Source organism: Octopus bimaculoides, chromosome 4 (genome assembly GCF_046866305.1).
Source record: "Octopus bimaculoides isolate indiv1 chromosome 4, ASM4686630v1, whole genome shotgun sequence".
Taxonomy (NCBI): Eukaryota; Metazoa; Mollusca; class Cephalopoda; order Octopoda; family Octopodidae; genus Octopus; species Octopus bimaculoides.
In genome coordinates, this window is record NC_142931.1 from 51,256,756 (window position 1) to 51,282,299 (window position 25,544).

At 35.4% G+C, this 25,544-nt stretch overlaps 1 protein-coding gene across 10 annotated transcripts in view; it reads right to left on the reverse strand.

Moving 5' to 3' along the window:
• Positions 1-4,698: 4,698 nt before the first annotated feature.
• LOC106870201 (uncharacterized) overlaps positions 4,699-25,544 on the reverse strand; it is a 49,008-nt gene continuing 28,162 nt past the window's right edge. For 8 of the 10 annotated variants that reach the window (XM_089350694.1, XM_089350689.1, XM_089350693.1 and 5 more), the window contains 3 exons: positions 13,667-13,763; positions 10,761-10,946; positions 4,699-6,858 (listed from right to left, as the gene is read on the reverse strand). In XM_089350694.1, the coding sequence (XP_089206820.1) occupies positions 6,551-6,858; positions 10,761-10,767 (315 nt within the window). In that variant the 5' untranslated portion in view covers positions 10,768-10,946; positions 13,667-13,763 and the 3' untranslated portion in view covers positions 4,699-6,550. Of the gene's footprint in view, positions 6,859-10,755; positions 10,947-13,666; positions 13,764-15,852; positions 16,465-25,544 lie in introns of those variants that run through there. The other 2 variants (XM_089350695.1, XR_016241489.1) reach the window with 2 other exon arrangements.

A 25,544-nucleotide genomic window follows, 5' to 3' on the forward strand; every position in this document is an offset into this window, starting at 1 on the left:
GATGACATTTAGTTTTTCTACCCATAATTCCGTTTTCAAATTGTTTATGTTTATTGTTAGAATTGGTAGGCCAGGGATGATTTATTTCAGTAAAAATTAGTTTGGAATGTTACTTTATTTTATTTATCTGTTTATTGAAATACTGAAAAAGTATATATGTTGTGCTTTGAAATAAAATAAACATAGGTTTCAAGCAGAGTTCATCGTTTTCTCTGATACACTTTCAAGTCGCAAACCTTAAAATCTTTTAAATAACTATACTGAAACTTAAGCTTCTTCCGCTTTTCGTTATTATGTTATTATTTTCCCTGACATTGCTTTCATATAAGCAGGTTCATTAATATGAGTATGAAACCAGGTTCTTTTGCTTATTAAACCGACAATACCCGTGTGCCGATGTAAGACACTCTTATTTGCAAATTAATGACGATAGAGATGCTGCTGACTCTTTGATTTAGTCTGAATGCTCTTCGCTCAAAGTTCATATTCCGATTATTTTGATTTCTCCTTTCATAGTTCAGTAATCCACGAAATATTATATTAATATCCTGAGGTAGGAGCAAATTATTCTAACAGTAATAAAGAAACATCTGCAATGAAGAGACATTGTTGATATTCAATACACAAAGTGGCATATTAGTAAACAATATTATTTTCAAAGTTTGGCACACGGCCAGAAATTTCGGAAGTAAGTCGATCACATCAACTCCAGTGGTACTTATTTCATCGATGAAAGGCAAAGTCGATCTCGACGGAATTTGAACTCAGAACGTAAAATCGGAGAAATTCTGTTCAGCATTTTATCCTGAACGGTACCGTGTCTGCCACCTCGTCGCCTTACATCGGTACACAATATTAGAGTGCCGAATCTCTGGTTCTGCTCCACTTATAAATACTGATATTATTGTTATTAAGAGAAAGGCAATTTCAGAAACAATACAGGAATGCAATGAATTTCTTATATGAAGAAATCTTTTTATATTTACGGTGCCTTTCAACCCTCCAAAATTCGTAAAATAAATGCCAGTAATAAAATAGAGGTCAATATAGTTGGCTATACGTGTCACTTTCGACAATTAATGTCTAGTTAAGAAATTAGATTTATTTTTCATTTATTTGATATTTAGCTTAAGCAGATTTAAGCACATTCTTTTTGTCTGAAAAAAGGCAGAGAATCGCAATTCGTTGAATTGAGAGGTCTGCAATTCATATTATTCTGTTTTTATATGAACAGTTGATTCCGTTAAGCTGAGATTCAGTTTTAAACCATACGGCAGTGGCTGTGTGGTAAGATTAATATCACTTTAAAAGTTTTGTTTATAATCTGTGTTGAATTCAAGCCTAATCCTGTCAACATTGATCAAATTATAAAAAGTCAAGTAAGTGTGTCAGATAGATTATTTATTGGGTCGATAAAATAAATACCACAAATGTACTGGAAATCCACTAAATCGACTCCATCCATTTCATAAAATTATTACTGTCTCTAAAGTAATATATACCGTAGAGAAATAGATAATATCTGAGGTAGACGAAATTGTGATGCAGGTCCAATGTCCGAAGGAAAATGAAGATACTAATGCTCATAAGAAAAAGTATTAACTTGACAATTTCCCTTCCTCTAATGATACAGGGCTGTCCTGCTTTGTCAACAATAAACATTTATTATTACGATTGAAAGAAGGAAGTAATTTAATGGATAATGGATTGATTCAGCCGTAACATGTTAGTTATAAAGCGCCATCAACTACAATTTCTGTCCCGTTTTTAGGTTGTGCACATTACCATTAGAAAAGATATGGCTCAGTCCATTTCAGTTATGGTAATCCATCTCACTAACTAGTGGGAGTACCGTTTGATGAGAAGTATATGTTCATATTGGTATTTTGAGCTCCGATCCTCCCTACGAATATAAACTAACGTTTCTAAAAGTTCTATGACTTGACGAAATATTTAGCAATGCTTCAATGATGTTCAGATATTAGAGTTACCGTGCAAAAATGAAAAACAAATGCACGAACTGGGTAACCTAATTGAAAGTATTTCATTCCACTCAACCATTTGAAACAGCTTCATCAGTGTGATGCTAATTAAACTATTCATTCATATAGCTGTACTTTAATCAACACATCTAACTCTGAGGAGATACCGAGGAAAATGCGTAGGTGCGTGGGAGTGAAGATATTTAGAGATAAGTACTATGATATCTCTATCTCTAAATCTGTTACTCTAATCCATTGTATAATAACGATTTTGAAGCTCATGGGTAGGTTGTACTCTACTCGGGTACAAAGCTTGAGAACGATGATGTGTGATCTTACAATACATTTTATTCTTAGGTGTGTGCAATGTTTAATACTGTAATTGTAATTTGGACCTTGAGTACTAGGCGGTAAAAAATATTACCCACTAGATTCCATCGAAGAAGAAAGAATTCGTTTTACTTACATAAGAGTTAAATAATTTGTCGACTTGAGACTGGATTGCAAATGGGACTGGTTTGTGAGGCCTAAATACAGGCTTTAATCAAGTTTTAGCGAGAAACTTGCTCTGTATAACTTGCAACGCCTCAATGAACCTTTGAAAGCGGGTGAATAGTTTTCCTTCAGTAAATAAGTTAAAGAGTGAGATGTTGCAACTTGGAATTAACTGTTCATAGAACCACTGGAAGTGTTTGAATTTAAGCAAATAGAGTTCAACGGTTTACTACCTAAGTCTAGTGTAGTGTTCCAATCTAAACCAAGTAAATCTAAATCATATCGATTTCTCAAAAAGCAAGTCCTGTTAAAAGTATTTGAATCAAAGTGTACTTTACACTCTGATCATACCAATAAGTTTTAAACCTGATGCGTTCTTAGCAACATGTTCTGTCTCAACAATGTGGGTAACCAAGTTGCCTCCAAGTTTTGCGAGAAATCAATGTGATATGTAATGCAATTTAACTGAAGGATCATTTATTGAAACAATTAATTACTTGTGGTGTTAAATCCATTTTAAAACTAGTATAAAGCGTATCAACTTGATTTCTTGATTTCTTGATTTGTAACAGACGAAAACTTGGGACGAGACATTTTGCTTACCTCCTCTGAAAGCCAACACTTTCCTTATGACCGAACTTATTGCATAATTGACAATGGTGTTGCTTGTGAGGGAAAAAAATTCCATAATGTCTTTCACTGCAAACCAACATAGCTGGAGAAGACCGGGATTTCTTTTCTATCAATAGGTAATAGCTTGGAATCAGTTTTTACTTGATTTACTGACTCTAAACTTGATAACTAGTCACTCGTTTCAATCAATTTCGTGCCGTGCTTCAAGTATATTGACTTTTGGTACTCTTCACTGGTTTGCTGTACAGTCATTTCTGGTCGTAGTATTAATTGTGATAACAGTTTACTAATGTCTGCATCCGATGGTGATTGTAGACCAGCAACGAAGATTAAATATTTAAACTGTTAAAGAATTTAAATTAAAACGTTCACATTTGTGAACTATTATACCTACATAGCAGACAAAATCACCCTCCCCGGACTTGGGAATTTTAAAATTTAAAACAACCGCAGTGTCTTATCTTAAACAAAGATGAATTCGCACCAAAAATCTTCTGAAGCGTTTCAACTCTCTCATTGAAAGGGATGCTTCGAAGATTCTTCGGTAGTTTACAGCTGATGTAATTAGTGTGTTTATTAGTTCAAAGCATAGTTAATAGTAATCGTTAATATTCCCGAACTCAACGCTAAAAGTATCTCAAAAATGTGCAAACCATGAATCAAAGGTAATATCAGCAACTGGAATTTGAAATTGTCTGAACTTTGTCACTGTTTGAATTGATAGTTAACTTTTCAGTTAGTCATTCAATAATTTTAAACTGTGTCACTTCAAATTGTTTTTGCTGACCTTGGAGAAGCGCTTCCATCTGCTCAAAAAAGAATAGCTATTTTATCATCCGATCCTCGTCGACATTGTTGTAACTATAACTGTAATCATAATTTGAGCCTTGAGTACCAGACGATAAAAATATAACTCACTAGACACTAGACAAGAAACTCGAGCGAAAGCATACACATGGAAGGGAGACCGACTGCAAAGACGCGACTGGTTGAACGTCATATTCACATGCTAAAAATCTGTTAGTCGTCTTATCCCTAACAATATGTGTGTATGAGTGTGTGTATGTGCGTGCGTGCGTGCGCATGCGTGTGAAGGCGCGTAACCGAATGATTATGGTGTAGCGCAAGCGATCATGCGGTCTTGGGTTTGATTACTGAACCGGTCGAGCATTTTGTCCTTGAGCTGTGTCCTTTATTTCATTTCTACGCTGGTCTAGGCAATGCACCTCAAAATAAGTACTATTCAAGTGCTGTTGCAGCTCTCACTCTTTCTAGTTGCCACGTTTTGATAATCAAGAATGTGATGGTTGTAAGAGTGGCTATATTTGCTCGTGACTAAAACAGTTAGCGAAAGCCTGGTTCATGCTACCAAATCATACATGCTTGAGAGTTTCAACTATGAGTTTCTTTTTATATGTATATTCGGCAAGTGGTACGTTATTTGACAGATAAAATGGCGTGTTATTTACTCTGTCGAGTCAAAAACTTTAGGTAGTCTTAAGTTTTAGACAAATAGAGTTTAATAAAATAAATACCAAAGTACCGGGTCTATCACATCAAATAGCTTCAAGAAAAATAACAACAAAAATTTTTAATATCCTTGTATTAAAACCATTTATTTTACCACAAAGTTAAAATATTGTAAGTACAACAAAATATAATACGAAGGGATAATTTCACTGTGCACCATCCTTCCAATCCAATTTTTGACTCAACCAAAAAGTCAAGACAATTTTTTTCTTTGCAAGTGTGTATTTTGCACTATTAACTCAAAGCTACTCATACCAGAATCTATGATGTCGATATACGTAAATATACTTCCATTACGTTTTGTTTTCTCTGTACACGATGTTATTATCATATAATTCGTAGCTCGCTCAGTAAACATTAAAATAATATAACAAAATTACAAGTTTCGAAAATAACAAGTTCCTTTTGGTTTTTATGTTTTTGATATGTCGCTTAGTAATTATCGGTAAAATATTTGGATATTCTACCTTCAATATTTTGTGAAACATCAGCATCGATACTCAGACAAGTAAAATAATAAGACAATATAGAAACTGGACAGTATCTGAGTTATATAATTTTCTTGTAAATATATATATATATATATATATATATATATATATATGTATGTATAAAACTATAATGCAAAGAAAGTATTCAGGGTTGATGTCAGCAAAACGGTCAATCAAATTCGTAATATTTATATTAAGTCATTTAATGAGTTCTGCATACAATCAAGAGAAGAGAATTGTAACATTTTTGGAAGTGGCCTTCTCCTGAGAAATAAAAGAAAATGTGTGGAACGTGTATAAAATTATATTGTTACATCACAGACAGGGTTCTTTCTCGTGGGGTGGGTTTAGGAAATGAAGCACGTACCGTGCATCTAAATGTATAACTATTTAACACTTTTCCAAAGGAAGGCTCCACCTGTAATGTTAGAATCCGTTTTTTATTATATGACATGAATTTATTTAATATTAAGAATTTTAATGCTTATTTGGTAAATTGAATATATTACAATATAGAGTAATCAGGTGATTTAACGCATCATTTGTCAGATGAACGATTAAGTTAAATGAATGTTCTTGATGAAATCTAACTGATTTCGAGTTGGAACCAGTGAAACCTTAACCCTCGTGAGAGGCTTTGAATACAGCACAAGTTAATTAGATACTCATCGACTTTTACAGTTCTGTAGTGCTTGCTGCACTAAACCATTTTACATTGCGGTATCTTCAGAAAACCATTGACATACTATGATGTCGGTGAGAAAATACCGACAATTTACCAGTTTCACTTAGTTGCTTGACACCCTTGTAGATTCGCTAATTAAAATTCACAATAGTGCAATTTACAAAGCTGTATTTACAATTAACATGAATCATGTACTACTCACCGTTGTAAGCAGTGGTACATTGTATATTCAACGAGTGTTTCCAGTTACCCAAATATACTAAAGTCAGGTTCCTCCGCAGGCCTGGAATAAACAACGCGGAGCTGTCCAAGTACTGGACCTCAAATATTTTGAGCAGTTTTGGTATTTGAGGTATATTCGATTAGCTTTGAGTGTTATATTTGATATGCAACAGTCGATCACCCGTTGAAGTCAGCCTTCTCTTTGGTATTGACCGCTAGGTGAATGCCTTCCACAATGAGGTCTTTATGAACATGGGTTAACGTTAGAACTAAAATTAAGAATATTGTAAACCCGTAATGTTAGTCTTTTCATAACATATATAAAGTTTAAAAGATTTGGCTTTTGCAGTGTCATTTCGTATTCTCTCATTTCATTTTGAATTGTGGCACCATGGCCAGCAAAAGTAAATTCGGCAGCTGTTCATTGCTGATTGACAAGGACCCGCAGTGCTATCGTTTGAATTTGCTTCGTCTTTTGTTCTGTTTTCCTCTTTGAATAAAGCATTGTTTTTTCAAGCTGCTGCCAAGTAGTACTCTTCACCATTTTCTACTGTCTCCAAAGTCGGTTTCGATATAATGGCAATACTGATTGATGGTACTACTATAGGAACTGAGTTGGTATCGTGACTAGGTTCAGGTGGTGGCGAAGATGATTGTTTCTTGCGACGATGGAACATGTAACATTTACAAAAAAGTACCAAAATGCTTAGCAATAAAAATCCTCCAATGGCACAAGAGAATTCTATTGTTTCTACATTCACTTTGGTGGTTACGTTTGGTGGTAGCCACCAACCATCGAATGGCATTTTATTATTCTCCGCTGCAAGTAAAATAGAAACGGATATATTATAAGAGACATATTAGTGAGTTTGAATATAGAAACATGTCTTTGTATGTGTAGAAGTCTGTACGTATATCAAACATAACATACCTATACGCATGCACACTCACACATAAATCGAAAACATTATACGAATACAGTTCTATATTAAAGAGATGAGGAATTTTTTACATTATTTACATTTGACGGATACTTGTCTTCATCTTGTTTGCTGTTAACACAACGTTTCGGCTGATATACCCTCCAGCCTTCATCAGGTGTCTTGGAGAAATTTCGAACCTGGGTTCTCATTCCTAAGGTATTTTTCGATATTATTATTATTATTATTATTATTATTATTATTATTATTATTATTATTATTATTATTATTATTATTCAGGTCACTGCTTGGAATCGAACTCGGAATCTTGGGGTTAGTAGCCCACGCTCTTAACCACTACGCCATATGCCCAAACAAGATGAGGACAGATATCCGTCAAATGTAAATAATGTAAATAATTATAGAATATATATATATATATATATATATATATATAAACAAATAGTAAATGAGTATATGCATATATACGTACAGGTATGTGCATACCGACATCCACCTGTATGTATAGGTGCATATCTGGGTACAGGACATTGAAAACAAAACGCAGACGAGAAAACACACAAGCCACATGGAGAACATTCTACTTCATCAGCTACCCACGTTTTAACACCGGCGTTTCGAAGAGCTTGGGCAGGACGCATCGTTAAAACGGCTCATCCCATGGACCGCAGATTAAATTTGTATACGCAAATTAAATCTTGCCATGGAGGAATGTAGTGGCGGACAAAAAACAAGACAGGAAAACAAACAGAAAAGGCTTTACGGCCAGACGAGAAAAATTATGTGTGTATGAACGCTATATATATATATATATATATATATATATATATATATATATATATATATATATATATATACATGTTATAATTTAGAACAAACAGTAAGTTGTCATAATAGAACTCGGAGTTTCGAATGTCACTTTTCATTATTATTATTATTATTATTATTATTATTATTATTATTATTATTATTATTATTATTATTATTATATATTTATATAAAGGCATTACTATACAAGAATGCCTCACACTAAACTACCATAATAAGCACATTTTAACCGAACGCGAGGAAATGCAACTCTCAAAATTGGCCTCTTAAAAACAGACTGAACTATATATCGAATCGATTTCACAGTTATTACAACAATATGTAATTTCTGATCATCAGTATAGTATGGTCAAAATACATAAAAATAAACAAAAGATTCAACATACCAAAACGAACACCTCATGTATCCGGCATAGTACATAGAAGATTGTTTATCTCTATATATCTATGTAAAAGGCGGGGTTTTTTTGAATTGCATCTCGGAATACGTGTTTTTTCTTTCTTTCTTTTTTTCGGAATAAAATTCAGCATAAAATAAATTGGATGGATAGAAACTATGCGAAAACCCATTTGATAGAGTGTGCCAGTAATTTAAAGCTATGGCCTTGTCACACTCAGTCACAACTGTCACACACTTGCACATAAGAGGATTATATCAAAAGTATACGTATTTTGGGAAAATTTACACAATAATTCGATAAGCAGGTCGTTGAAATTGATCGAACAACAGGATACATATTGTCCAAATCAACGGAAATATATTAACAGCATGTGTATTTTTGTATCAGTAAACATACACACACACACACTCACACACACACAAGCAAACACACTCACTCACGCACGCGCGCCTGTGCATAGAAATAAGAGAACTCGCGCAGATAAATATGACATCACAAATGAAACAAGATCTCTCTCTCTCTCTCTCTCTCTCTCTCTCTCTCTCTCTCTCTCTCTCTCTCTCTCTCTCTCTCTCTTATATGCACTTAAGTATATATTTGTCTACACCTACACTCACTTTGCTCTTCTTTCTTTCTCTCTATCTCTCTCTCTCTCTCTCCCTCTCTCTCTCTCTCTCTCCCTCTCTCTCTCTCTCTCTCTCTCTCTCTCTCTCTCTCTCTGGATGGATATTTGCATCGTGACGCGACAATTCAGCGCATAGACAATTCAGCGCAGGGCATCCATTTAAAAGAAATTGTTCACGTTTCTCTTCTGAAAAAATTCTCTCCATCGGGGTTAGTGTCCGACTAATTTAAAAATTTTACTGATGCACCGTCAATCTCAGTCTACTGAATCAAAATATTCAAAAAGCAATAAATACTAAACGGTGGATCAGTAAGATTGATCCACCGTTAGTCTCTGTCTACTGGCCCAAAAATGTTTAAAAAGCAATAAATACTAAGCTACTTTGAACTAGTAAGCTAATTAAATTTTCAGAGGAAATTCAAAAGGTGTAGTTGTCGTTTCGTACGGGATGTGTATATATGTTTATATTTTTTGCTGATATTTGTTTCATGTATATGTATGCTTTTTGTTTATGTATTGTTAATCTATTCTATGGCCGCTGTGTTTGTAGGTTGCATGTGTATGTGTTTTAGGCATACAACCAACACCAATATAATGTAATAATAAATTACATATATCACATGTGCTGAATTGTCTATGAGCTGAATTATCTAGCGCTAAATTATCGGCGCTGAATTGTCATTACTCTGTTAGTATATGTGTGTGGTGTGTGATTGTGCTATAGAAACCAGTGTCTGGCCGTGCGGAGTAAGCAGCATTACATTACATAAACGAGTTCATATAATAGTTTCGGTTATATGTCCAAGCTAAGTTGATTCACATTCCGTTTTATTATCTGACTAGTTTTAATCACTGCACTAAGGATCTTTAATTAATTTCGGCCCCAATAGCTAAGACTGATACTCAACTGAGAACACCTATTGAGTTATGATGTTCATTTAGATATGTAGACCCTGTTATGGAGAAATTACTGCAATTAATTAACGCCGGTGAACAGAATACATTAAGATACATACAATCATACATACATACATACATACGTGTGTGTGTGTGTGTGTGTGTGTGTGTTGCAAAATACATCAAAGAAGAAAACAAACCCAAAACATTCAAACAATACTTGTACAAATTTCTCTAAGAAATACCAGACAAACCAACAATAACCGTGGCAAAGATCAGCTTTCTAATCAGGTGATTTATTGTGGCCCAAATCATGATTTTAAAGACTACCCCATGAGGTGCTATTATAGAAGGTATATAAGTATATAAGAAGTATAGAACGTATATGAGACTCACTTTTTTTCCAATAAAACGTCTCAAAAATATCACCCTGGCTTCTCTATGCAAAGTTGCTTTGAATATTGGTTTCACATTTTGGCACCAGCGCAGCAATTTTGGGGATGTGGTTAAGTCGAATACATCGATCCAAGTGCTTGTGATCGACCCCAGAGGGATGAAATGCAAGATTGACTGTGGTGAAATTTGAACCCAGAAAGTGATGACAGACAAAGTGCCACTAAGCATTTTTCCCGGCGTGCTAACGGTTCTGCTAGTTCACCACCTGGAGTTGCTTTGAATATTACAAGCTTTAATGGACTAAACACATTTTACCTGAATATGCGCTGCTGAAATTGAGAAGTGTCTAATACGCCCGTACGTCTTTCATGTTAGATATGGCCTGGACCTACCTAAGTTATAGATTGTGTTAAATCTCTCTTCATAGGGCAAACCATAAATTGACAAGTGTGTTGCTACGAGTGTAGGATATATCTTACCTTCACCTCATTAACTCAATCGGGCAATATATTTTTAAAATCTGTAATATTTAAAGCTAACTGCCCTTATCTCTAATAGCTCCCTACGCCAATCAGTTGCCCAGACATTCTCCCTCCTACATTTTTGTTGATAAACAAGATTAAGTAGCACTCACCATCCATCTTATGTATAATTTCTAACAATCGCTTAAGATTATCAACTTTCTCTGATAAATACTGAACTGCAGTTATTTTGTTGTTGGTGAGGTTGTTGTGATTGTTGTTTTGTTTTTAACTTCTTACTCGCTTGTTTCTTGGTATATCTTTCTACCTTGTGATTTGTCTATTCAAACGCACAAGATCTAAGAACAAAAATAAGGAAAAGGAAAAAAAATAAGAAAAGAAAAATAAATAAGAAAGAAGACCAAAATGTATATACATTTATAGAAAAATAAAGGTAAGCAGTCTGATCTGTATTGATAAGTACATTTTGATTTCATCTACTATCTCATCTTAAAACGATTGGTGTCTTGGAAATAAAACCCTTCTCAATGTATGGTTATAAATGAGAAGAAAACGATGAACAAATTGAAATGATGCAAGTTTACAAATCAACAATAGACATGTATTTATCACATTATACTAAATCAAAAAACTTTATGCTTAGACACAGTCGACAGTTTTCGTAAGAGAAAATATCTACAATAAATAAGCATATATTAGTACAAGCATGGTCCCTGTCATTGAAGTGTTTGTTCTGCAAATGTCTTCTACGATAGTTTAAGATTAACTCAAGTCAGCTATACTCGTTCTCAAGAAAAAGTAAATAACGTGGTTGACGTTACACTCACAAATAACAATGGCGCGATATTCTCTCATATTCAATAACACAGCAAGCACACTGCCCCACATTCGCTTATTAGCAAAAAGGAGACCATAAAAAATAGAAGGATACTATGTAACCTGATATCTTATTGAAACCTTAAGGTGCCTTAAGGTGGTGCATTCTATGCATTGTCAACAGTTTTCGTATTTTTCTGTCAAGATTACATATTTCAGTAATTGATTAGTTAATGATATTGAAACTGTAAGTCACGACTGGTATGGCTAAAGCATTGATTCCTTTGATCCTGTTTCTTGCATTCAGCTCTGAATTCAGTATTGCTCTCACCCTGCGATAACATTCTCTTCTGATCCTTTCGCTCATCACTGCATGTTTGATTCCGTCCCCTTCAATTACCCCTAGGTATTTGTAACTCTCCGCTGGTTCTAACTCTTTTATGACATTCTGCTGGTTGAGGTTAACGGTAGATGTTTCTGTCAATTTTCCTTTGATAAAGGTAGCTTTTGCAAATTTATCGAGGTCAAATTGCATCCTGATATCATCACTGAATTGTTTAACAGTCGCTAGTAAGCCCTTGAGTTGTTGGTCATTTTTGCAAATAGCTTTAAATCATTCATGTATGTATGTATGTATGTATGTATTGTTGTTGGCACTCCGTCGCTTACGACGTCGAGGATTCCAGTTGATCCGATCAACGGAACAGCCTGCTCTTGAAGTTAACGTGCAAGTGGCTGAGCACTCCACAGACACGTGTACCCTTAACGTAGTTCTCGGGGATATTCAGCGTGACACAGTGTGACAAGGCTGGCCCTTTGAAAAACAGGAACAACAGAAACAGGAAGAAAGAGTGAGAGAAAGTTGTGGTGAAAGAGTATAGAAGGGGTCGACGCCCACCCACCCTGCCGGAGCCTCGTGGAACTTTAGGTGTTTTCGCTCAATAAACACTCACAACGCCCGGTCTGGGAATCGAAACCGCGATCCTATGACCGCGAGTCTGCTGCCCTAACCACTGGGCCATTGCGCCTCCACTATGTATGTATATACATACATACATACATACATACATACATACATACGTCAGTTACGACGACGAGGGTCTCAACTGGTACGATCAACGGAACAGCTTGCACGTGAAATTAACGTGCAAGTGGCTGGACACTCCACAGGCACGTGTACCCTTAACGTAGCTCTCAAGGAGATTCAGCGTGACACAGAGTGTGACAAGGCTGGCCCTTTGAAATACAGGTACTACTTATTTTTGCCAGCTGAGTAGACTAGAGCAACGTGAAATAAAGTGTCTTGCTCAAGGACACAACGCTTCGCCGGGATTTGAACTCACAACCTTACGAAGGCACGTGGCTTAGCGGTTAGGTTATTAAGTAGCTTGCTTACCAGCCACATGGTTCCGGGTTCCGTCCCACTGCGTAGCACCTTGGGCAAATGTCTTCTACTATAGCCTCGGGCCTACCAAAGCCTTGTGAGTGGATTTGGTAGACGGAAACTGAAAGAAGCCCATCGTATATATGTATATATATATATATATGCATGTGTATATGTTTGTGTCTGTGTTTGTCCCCCAACATCGCTTGACAACCGATGCTGGTGTGTTTACGTCCCCGTAAACTTGCGGTTCGGCAAAATAGATCGATAGAATAAGTACTAGGCTTCCAAAGAATAAGTCCTGGGGTCGATTTGCTCGACTAAAGGCGGTGCTCCAGCATGGCCGCAGTCAAATGACTGAAACAAGTAAAAGAGTATATACGGAAAGTAAGAAGAAAAAAAAGAGAAAATGCACATTGAATATCAAAAAAATAAAGGCTTTTTTTAATGAAAAGTAGCGATAAATAAATACAATTAGATGAACTGAGGTAGAATTAAGAGGAATTAAATTCATTATTTTGAATCTCTTTCACAATTCAAAATAATGAATTTAATTCCTCTTAAATCTACCTCAGTTCATCTAATTGTATTTATTTATCGCTACTTTTCATTAAAAAAAGCCTTTATTTTTTTGATATTCAATGTGCATTTTCGCTTTTTTTCTTCTTACTTTCCCCATATCTTTTCCACGTGTAGTTTCTATTTTCTTTCTGAAACATATTTCTATTGTATATATATAAAAGATAATATATATATTGTTTTATTATTACCAATACACTTTGAATATTCAACATAACTAATCCTTGAAAGTTTGCATAAAATGTTTTAAAATGTAGCTGGAGATTTTAGAAAACTCACCTTTTCAAAGAAATCCAAAACGTACTGTTGAATATTTCAGCGTGTTTCACCTTCAGACATCGGTAACTTGAAGTATCGGACAACTGTTCTTTCGTTACTGTAATATACAATTAAAAAAACAGACATGAGTTTCTCATACTTCCAAAATTTTCTTTAATTTATAATGATAAATTGCCTTCAGTGTTTGTAAATGCTACATAATAAAAACTGGAATATTTTTAACACTAACATAGTATATAGGTTTGACTATACCAAAATAGCGAACACTGTTTAACTAAACATACCTTTAAAAGGTCACTAGCTTATCTGTTGAAGTAAAATATTGTTTAATTCGCCCTTTTACACTGATATCACACTGATCAAGGACCCAAATATTTCCGTAGTTAAGTTATTTTTGTAAACTAACGTTCATTATTGCGATATATATAACACTTTGGCGGGGTGGGGGTATTTCTTTATCCTGTAAAGATTTAGAATATCGATCGATTTCTACACGAGCCAGCAAAGAAGCCGCTACTCAATCGTTCGAGATATACATTGAGAATTATCCAACTTCTCTCAAATCACATCCTACTATTTTAAAAACGGACACATTGACTAAAACTGTGTAACATAATTGGGTTGATCGTGGCTGGAACATTTTTGATCATAGGTTTTCTCAATCATAGTTAACCAGAGTAAACAACTTATTATAAATGCATTCAGCTTTCAAGTCATAAAGTGCGTTAGTGTAATTTATCCGCCACCATATAAGAATTGACGGTTTAAATTCAACTGTAGTTTCCGTGAGCGAAATATGATGAAAAAATATTATTTTGTTGATTATTCTTTTGTTCATTTTCTTATTTCAATCGTTGGACTGCGACCATGCATAAGCCCCTGAAAAGTTTTGGTCACTATTTATTACCTTTTAAGCTTGGTTGTTTACCTTATCAATATCAAGTTATGGGACATAAGCAAAGAACAATATTTGTTAAGCATTTTCAGCGTAAAGAGAGACACGGAAAAGCCCACATACAAACATATCTCTGAAGTAAATACGTGTGTGTGGGGGTGGAGGGGTGGAGGGGGGTTGTATGTGTGTTCGCGAGCGCATACTGAATGGGTAATTTCTGCTTGCCAAATTTCACTCGCAAAACATTGGTCATTCCGATAGTAAAGTGGGGCTGAGCTTGTTAATCATACAGCCACACCAGCGCCTCTTACTCGGGAAACAAAATAGATTGTTGTATTAAAATTTGAAACATGACTTATTTTTAATAAGAGCCACCATGTACAAAATACAACTAGAGAACACTTGCATTTTGATTATAAATTAAGTGAAACAAAATTTTCGATTGAGCCTACCATGAATGGATATCTTTATGCGTAAACACTAAAACATGATTTTGAAGAAAATCCAAACTTTTCTATATAAGATTAAAAGAACTAGGTATATTGTTACCTCTGTTGTGCTCTTCAACCATTATTGAAAAGACAAATGGAAATTAAATGTTTGTTGATGTTAGTATCAGTTGCCTCCACATCAGTTTGTACGTTAAATTTTGATTTCTTTACTTAAATAAAACACAACATTCGATATTTAAAAGAATAAGAAGAAAAATATTTCAATTCTTCTTTCTACTGCATTGTCAAACAACGGAATTTTAAAGTCTTTTAACTTCATGATCAAGTATTTTTATGGTAAAATATAACTTAGCACTTGACTTTTTAGAAATAGCACTCATCATACACTCGCCAAAATACACTTCTACTGACATCGCTTTATATAAAAAAAAAAAATTTCTTGTTCTTTGCTGCTCAGTCTTAACAGAGGGACGAACACTCTGGATATTGATTTGTAGTCACAGACATACAAAATGACGGAGGGCGGTCACGATTTGAATGCATTTTGCTGATTGAGCTGCTAGATCAAGACTGTCCAGGGGTAAATAACGAGAGCAGGAATGTCTCTACGTGGCCACCTTGACTGCTAGAAATTGTAACCAAATATTGCTGAAATCGCACCCCGGAAAGAGAGAAACATTTTGGTTCTCTCTGGAAAGAGAGAGAAACACTTTGGTTAGTGTAAAAAAACTCTGATAAAATTTAAAAAAAGAGACAAAAAATAACGCGAAACAATGACTACAGCTACAATAATATTAATCAGGATCGATCTAGGATTAAACTACAATTATGAGGCTTACCTCTTATATATACTTCCATTTGCTATGCGGTGGTTTCTGCTAGCAGATGAAAAGCAAAAGCAACCTGAATTTGAATTCGCAATTTCTAGCTACTTTTTTTTTTTTTTTTCCTACCAAATATCACTTGCTTATTTTCTGATCAATTATTACTTTGAAAAAAATGTCGATGTTTATTTCGATTTTGCATATTTTGTAGTTAAATGTATTTTCACAATGGTACAAACAGCAGCATCAATCACAAATGTTTCTGCTACAAGCATTTAGCGGTAGAGAAAGCTTTGTTTTAACAAACGCTTATATTAACTGTCTATATACTTCTGAGAGACGCTACACTTAGAAAACAGCATCCGCAAGTGATATGACCTGGCCTTCGAAATTTTTGTGGCGATGATATTATTCTGAGAAGTTTTTCTTGCGCTTCCTCTCTCTCTCTCTCTCTCTCTCTCTCTCTCTCTCTCTCTCTCTCTCTCTCTCTCTCTCTCTCTCTCTCTCTCTCTCTCTCTCCCTCTCTCTCTTCCTCTCTCTCTCTTTCCCTTTATCCATCTATCTCTATCTATCTATTTATCTATCCCCCTCTCTCCCTCTCTCTCTCTCTCTCTCTCTCTCTCTCTCTCTCTCCCTCTCTCTCTTCCTCTCTCTCTCTTTCCCTTTATCCATCTATCTCTATCTATCTATTTATCTATCCCCCTCTCTCCCTCTCTCTCTCTCTCTCTCTTTCACTCCCTATATATATATATATATATATATATATATATATATATATATATATATATATATATATCTGTGTGCGTGTGTGTGTGTGTGTGTGTGTGTGTATAAATATACATATATATGTAGGTATGTACATATATATGTAGGTAAGTACATATATGTATGGATATATGCATATATTTATATTATATTACATATATATATATATATATATATATATATATATATATATTATATGTAAACAATATTAGCAACAAATACGTTTCTCTGTCACTGTCAACAATAATGGGTTGATGCGTGTATGTATGTGTGAAAGAGAGAGAGAAAGAGAGACAGAGAGCATATGCGTTAGTATGTGTGCATGCGACGTAGATGTGCTTGAATACGTATATATACGTACACACACACACACACACGTACGAGGTCTGATCAATAGTTATCCGGATTGTTGCCATATTAACGAAGTTAAAGCACGCAGAGTGAAGCCGCTTGGCACAGATTGAATATGGCACAGAGTGGAATTCAATAGTGGTTACTCCTGTTACAACCAATAGACTATATATATATATATATATATATATATATATATATATATATATATATATGTATACCTGTAAGTTACATCCATCCATCCGTCCATCTAACTATTCAGCCAGACTACCCTGCAAACGTACGTACATACATACATACGTACCAAAGCCAGAAAGGAGAAAACTAATTCTAAGTCTATAGATCCAATCCATCAATGGAATTGTAAAAATTTGTAAAACTTTCCAGAAGTTTATCATTTGAATATACGAAGCCTGATCAATACATATCCGGACTGTTGCCAAAGTAATGAAGCTAAAGCACGCTGAGTAAAGCTGTTTGGCACAGATTAACCTTGAACACTGTTGAGCATGCGCGCTAAGTTCTAACGTTCTAGCTCACTTCCGCTGTTTACAGTAGTGCTTGGAAGGAACGTATGTACCGTGTTATCGTCGCACTGACCATCACAGAGTAAGTTGTCATGGCAATACCTGCAAAGAGGCCTACGCAAAGCTGCAGAAAGTGCATAGAGAGTAGTGTAGGAGCCGCACACAAGAGTACGGGTGGCTCAGACGTTTCCAAGATGGCCGAAAAATGTCGATAGTGGCGAATGTTCTGTAAGAGCAGCAACCAGCAAAACTGAAAAAAACATTGCAAACATGCGTGCAGCTGTGAGGGGAAATCGTCGAATCACCATCCGTGAGTTATCAGAGGATGTGCAGATTAGTTACAGTTGAGTTCAGTCCATTATCACTGAAGATTTGGGTATGAGACGCGCGTCTGCCAAGTTTGTGCCAAAACCGCTTTCAGCTAACCAAAAGGACACTCGAGATACGGCTGCACAAGATCTCCTTGATTGTGTCGAGAACGATGAAAACTTTTTGAAGTCTTTGCGTAGGCCTCTGCAGATTTTCTGCTCAACTTCCTCTTTCATGGTCAATGCGACGATCACACGCTATACACCTTCCTTCCAAGCACTGCTGTAAACAACAGAAGTGAGCTTGAACGTTAAAACTAATGGCACGCACAGCAGAGTCCAAATTCAATCTAACTTCGTTACTATGGCAACAGTATGGATACTTATTGATCAGACCACGTATATAATGTATACTTATATATTTATACTTGTGTACATATATAAATATAGATAGACAGGCAGACAGATATGTAATTGTATTACTCATGCGCCATACTCCTATTCGCTTTTGTTGCGTTTCCCACAAAAATTTAACTGTAAAAGCAACAAAGAAAAGAAAAATGAGATTAAAGAAAATTAGAAAAAGAAAAATGTTTTGCTTGTATATAAAACTCTCATGAGAAATAGAATCTATTCCTCAGCGCTTATTAAATGATTTCAGGCCAATAACTATGTCAAGGTAGGGCTTTTAGAACCCACCATTCAACCACTTGATAATGTCTCGGTTTTATTATCTATGCCATAGTAATAGTAGCATAAATAAGAGACGAAAGAAAGTAGAAAATGCCCACGGATCAAATCATAATAAACAAATGACAGAAAATAAGCAAATAAGCACAATATATATTTCGCAGGCGCAGGCGTGACTATGTGGTAAGAAGCTTGCTTCTGAACCATATGGATCCGGGCTCAGTCTTACTGGGTAGCGTCTTGGGCAAGCGTCTTCTACAATAACCTCTAGCCAACCAAAGCATTGTGAGTGAATTTGGTAGACAGAAACTGAAAGAAGCCCGTCGTATATATATATATATATATACACACACACACACACACACACACACACACACACACACACACACACACACACACACACACACATATATATATATATATATATATCTTTGTGTGTGTGTTTGTCCCACACTACCGCTTGACAACCGGTGTTGGTGTGTTTACGTCCCCGTAACTTAGCGGTCTGGTAGGACAGACCGATAGAATAAGTACCAGGCCTAATAAAAAAATAAGTACTGGGGTTGATTCATTCGACTAAAAGCTCTTGAAAGTGGTGCCCCAGCATGGCCGCAATCTAATGACTAAAATAAGTATAAGATTAAAAAACAAATAAAAGATATATATCACTCTCTCTGTGGAGGGTGGTGGATTGGCAGAGCTGGTAGTGCGTCGCACGAAATCCTCTGCCCCATTTCGTTACTCTGTTACGTCCCGATACGCACAGTATTAATATCCAGCCCTGGTCGAAACAAACTTTGATTAATCCGAGGTCGATAAAATGAAACACCAGTTAAGCACTAATGTGAAAATGCAAATAGATTTTCGGGGACGTAAACAAACCAACACCGGTTGTCAAGCGGTGATAGTGTACAAACACAGACACAAAGACACACACACACACACACACACACACACATCAAGTAGGCACTAATGTTGATGGAAATAGACACTGTCCTGCTCGCAGAAATGTTTGGCCTTGACGTGATAGATAATTCTTTGCGCTTATTCAACACACTTGAATGCAAAGGATAAGAGAATATACAGAGACGGGTTACAAACCGTGTGAGAGCTTATAACGAAATCAAATGAAGAAGTGGAAGTACAGCAATTATACAAAAATCGATAAATGAATCTACAGATCCTATATAATCTTATCAACGATAAGTGCCCTCACCCAGCTATTATTTGACAGGCTCAATAGTAACAATAGTAACAGTTACAACAACAATAATAATAATGATTTCAATGTTTTGCCACAGGGGCAGCTTGGTGGAAGTGATTAAGTCGATTGCATCGACCCCCGGTGCATAACTGATACTTATTCAATCGACCCCGAAAGGATAAAGGCAAAGTCGACCTCGGCGGAATTTGAACTCAGAACATAGCGACGGGCGAAATACCGCTAAGCATTTCGCCCGTCGCGCTAACAACTCTGCCAGTTCGTTCGCCTTAGTAATAATAATAATAATAATAATCGGCTAGAATAGTCAGGAAAGTACTAGATAGTTGAAAAGAACGTAGCGTGGTACTGTAGGCTGCAGGAAACAAGCACACTACGCATGCAAGACTCCAGGGGGGTTACAACGAAACTGAGATATAAATAAATAATAATAATGATAACAATAATAAAAATAATAATTCTTTCTACTATAGACACAAGGCTTGAAATTGTTGGGGAGGGGGCCTGTCGATTAGTTCGACCTCAGTGTTTCACTGTTACTTAATTTATCGACCCCGAAAGGTTGGAACGGCAATGTCAACCTCGGCGGAATTTGAACCAAGAACGTAGCGACGGACGAAATACCGCTAAGCTTTTCGTGCAGCGCGCTAACGTTTCTGCCAGCTTCCCGCCTTGATAATAATAATGATAATAATAAATAGAAGAGTGCCATAGTTATCATGTGAAATAATAATAATAATAATAATAATAACAATAATAATAATAATAATAATAATAATAATAATAATAATAATAATAATAATAATAGCAAAACAAAGGACAAACGTAACATTTCCGGCAAAACGAAGTAAACAACAAACGACAAACCCAGACCGTAGAGATGTATAATAGTGTACAAAAAGCACCAATCCAGAACACCACAGACAAACATATGAATGAAAAGGAAGGCAAAACAAATCTAAAGCCTGGGAATAACGAAGGGAAACCTAATAATTACGATACTAGGAAAATGAGAATAACCACAGAACTGAAAACCACAGATCTTAGAATGGACCACAGATTATATCTCCCAAAAATCAAAATAGACAATAAAACAACATCAATAATAAATAGCATAAACCTGGCCGTCACGGAACTAACAACCATAGAAACAACAGGCAATATCACTGAGCTGAATGACATAATATATGCGGCAGCCTCTGCTGCCACAAAAGAAGCAGGATACTCACTCAAACCCATCCGAACAGGAGTTCTACCACCCTTGTGGATAAATAACATCCAGAGCAAAATTTTAAAAAAAGAGAAAAGATTTATCGATTCTCAACGAAATTAGTAAACAATGAACACAACTAAGTAACAAGAAGAAAACAAAACTACTGTACAAATATAGCATTACAGAAAAAGACTTACCTGAGGCAAAAGAAAAACTAAAGCAAGACATCCTTGCCAAAGCACAAAGGATCCGCCGGTATGAGAAACGCCAACGTTTCTTTGAACAAAACAAATAGTTCAAATCCAACCCCAAAAAACTCTACCAAGAACTGGGTAAAAATAAAATAGACATTACTGCAGCACCAACAGCAGAAGAACTGGAAGAATTCTGGAAACAAATATGGTCGGTGAAGCAACAACCCCAGAAAAGGACCATTAAAACAACGAACTTAGCACCTGAGAAACTCTGGGCCCCTATAACAACTGAAGAAGTCACCCAGACACTGCAAAGACTAAGCAACTGGAAGGCACCTGGACACGACAAGATCCCCAACTTCTGGTTAAAACACCTGCCAGGAATGCATAAAAAGCTGGCAGAAAACTTTAACAACATACTAGCAGAACCAGAGACAATGCCTGAATGGCTCACGAAAGGGAAAACCATCTTAATCCTCAAATCCACGGAAACAGAGAAACCACAAAACTATAGACCTATAACCTGTCTCCCTACGATCTACAAAGCCTTTACTGCAATAATATCGCAGAGATTGAGTAAGCACCTGGAAAATAACAACCTGTTTCCAGAAGAGCAGAAGGGATGCTGCAAGGGCTCATACGGCTGTAAAGATCAATTATTGATCAATAAAGTCATAACTGAAGACAGCCGCAGAAAGAAGAAAGGCCTCAGTATGACCTGGGTGGACTACCAAAAGGCTTTCGACAGTGTTCCCCACACGGGGATTCTGGAAACACTAGCCATAAACAAGGTGGCACCAATTATTATAAAATACATAAGGCACTCAATGAACAAATGGCAGACAGTGCTACAGCTCGAAACAAAAGAGGGACTTGTGAAAACGAAAGCCATCCCCATTAGAAGAGGAATATTCCAGGGAGACACGCTCTCTCTACTCCTGTTCTGCCTGGCACTCACACCTTTAACTGAATTGCTAAATAGAACTGGATGCGGTTACAAATGCTACGGGAAAACAGTCAGCCACCTTCTATATATGGATGACTTAAAATTATATGCTAAGAATGACAAAGAGCTAGAAACACTACTACAGACAGTACACGGCTTTACCAAGGAAATAGATATGAAATTCGGATTAGAAAAATGTGCCAAAGCAACCCTGAAAAGAGGAAAATTAGTTAAAAGTAGCAATATAACACTAGATAAAGCCAATGAAATAAGAGAACTAGACGAAAGCCAACCATACAAGTATTTAGGAGTCAATGAACTAGATAGGATACAACATACACAAATGAAAGAAATAATAAAGAAAGAGTACTATAGACGAGTTAGATCAATACTAAAAACAGAGCTCAATGCTAAAAACAAGATAATGGGTATCAACACTTTAGCTGTCCCAGTTATAAGCTACAGCTACAACATCCTTAACTAGACACTAAACGAACTATCTAAAATAGACAGGAAAACAAGAAAAATAATGACAGGATATAGGATGCACCACCCAAAATCTGACATAGAAAGGCTATATATATACAACGCACAGAAGGTGGCAGGGGTCTTATACAGCTAGAAAACTATTATAAAATAACCACCATAGGACTGCAAAAATACCTAATCCAGAAGCAAGGAAAACTAATACAAATAGCCACAAAACACGAGCAAAACAAAAAACTGCCAGCTCGCCGCCTTATATTATAATAATAATAATAATAATAATAATAATAATAATAATAATAATAATAATAATAATAAGAAGAAGAAGAAGAAGAAGAAGAAGAAGAAGAAGAAGAAGAAGAAGAAGAAGAAGAAGAAGAAGAAGAAGAAGAAGAAGAAGAAGAAGAAAAGCTATAAAACAAATGAAATCCAAACTAAAACTAGAACAGCAACGGACCATGATAAAACGATGGCAAGAAAAGCCCCTACATGGTAAATACTGGGCTAAACTAAGTGCAAAAGAAATAGACAGAGAAAAATCCCAGCAATGGCTGAGAAGCTCAGGACTCAAAGCAGAGACTGAAGAATTTTTAATTGCTGCGCAAGACCAAAGCCTCCCCACCAAAAATTACCAAAAACATATAATGAAAAGAAACATAACAAGTAACTGTAGAATATGTGGAGATGGACAAGAAACAATAAATCATATTATCTCTGGCTGCCCAGTCCTGGCTAAGAAGGAATATATTCACAGACACGACAGAGCTGGGACCTATATACACTGGAAGCTATGCCAACACTATGGAATAACAACAGAAAAAAGATAGTATAAACACACGCCAGAAAAGTCACAGAAACCGAGAAAGCAACCATACTCTGGGATATGCCAATACACACAGATAGAGAAATCAAGGCAAATAGACCAGATATAGTTGTCAAAGATCATGATGAAAAAAAATGCTTTCTAATTGATGTATCAATACCAGCAGATGACAACGTTTCTCTAAAAGAAATGGAAAAACTTTCAAAATACAAAGACCTGGAAATAGAGGTAACTCGAATGTGGAATCTAAAAACAGAAACAATTCCTATCATAGTAGGTGCCTTAGGTATAATAAAAAAATATTCAGACAAATACATAACAAAAACACCAGGACTTACAAATATATATAACATACAGAAAATTGCACTACTGGGCATGCACACATCCTACGCAAAACACTTTCAATACAGTAACCATAAGAACACCACAGCAAACCACAGCACCTGCCCAAGGCGCACAGAGCTGCGCTCGGTAGTGAAGTGAAAGCACGTTATAAGAATAAAACTACTGAACAATAATAATAATAATGAAAATAATAATAATAATAATAATAATAATAATAATAATAATAATAATAATAATAATAATAATAATAATAATGACATGATGATGATAATGATGATGATGATGATGATGATGATGATGATGATGATAATGATCCTTTTCTTCTATAGGTACAAACCTGAAATTTAGTGGAAGGGAACTAATCGATTATATCGACCCCAGTGCTCGAAGGGTGAAAGGCCTCGAAGGGTGAAAGGCCTCGAAGGGTGAAAGGCCTCGAAGGGTGAAAGGCAAAGTCGACTTCGGTAGTATTTGAATTCAGAGCGTGAAATGATGATTATAACAAAAACAATAAACAAAGTTCACACGTTGCACAATCATATATTCAATAAACTTTTCTTCTCTTCCCACCAACATTCTTTGAGCTGTAAAAAAAAACCCGTCGGACCGGAACATGTGTTGAACAATAACAAAGCAATACAATGTCTGCCCTAGGTATGAAGTCACTCGGCAGGTGTTTGTTATCTAGCTGATATCAAAGGGAAAAATAAAAATAACAATGAAATATTTACATATATATATATATATATATATATATATATATATATATATATATATATATATAATTTTAGGGAAAAGAACCAAGGTTCATGAACTCATCGATGAAAATCCACTATCACATATAGAAAAATTAATAAGTAAAAGCACAATAAATAGGTATAATATAATACAAAGTAAATATCATAAGATAATGATAATAAATGATAGTGGATTTTCATCGATGAGTTCATGAACCTTGGATCTTTTCCCTAAAAGTATATATTTATATTTTATACTGTGAAACTTAATTTAATTTTAATTTTTAATAAATTGAATTTAATTGAGTTTTTACTTGTAAATTTGGATTGTTATCCCTAATAATATTATATATATATATATATATATATATATATATATATATATATATATATATATATGAATATATACACACATACGTACATACATATATACATACATACATTTATACATATATATACATATATATGTATTCACAAACACAAACACAAACACACACAAACACACACGCACATACACTTATATGTATATAAATATATGCAGATACATATATTATGAATGGATTGGGATATTAGATCCTGGCAGGAACCGTTCAGAGACTCTAGCTATAATCCAGGTCCAAGCTAACCAAATCGAATGATATGGAACAAGTAGGGATTAATAAAGGCAAACCATCACAGGATATTTCACCCAATGTGTAAATCCTGAGTTCCCATCGTTGGATTATAAGGAATTTACAGTGTGTATTCTTGTATTATTTTATATTCTTTTACTTGCTTCTGTCATTTGACTGCGGCCATGCTGGAACACCGCCTTGAAAAGTTTTAGTCGAACAAATCGATCCCAGGACTTGTACTTATTCTATCGCCCCATTTTGCCCAACCGCTAATTTTGCTAGGACGTAAATACACCTGCACCAGTTGTCAAGCGGTGGTGGTGGGGGTGGACAATCACAGACACCAAGACACACATACATAGATACACACACAGATATGTATATATATATATATATATATATATATATATATATATATATATATATATATATATATATATATATATATATATATACATACACAACACACACACATATATATACATA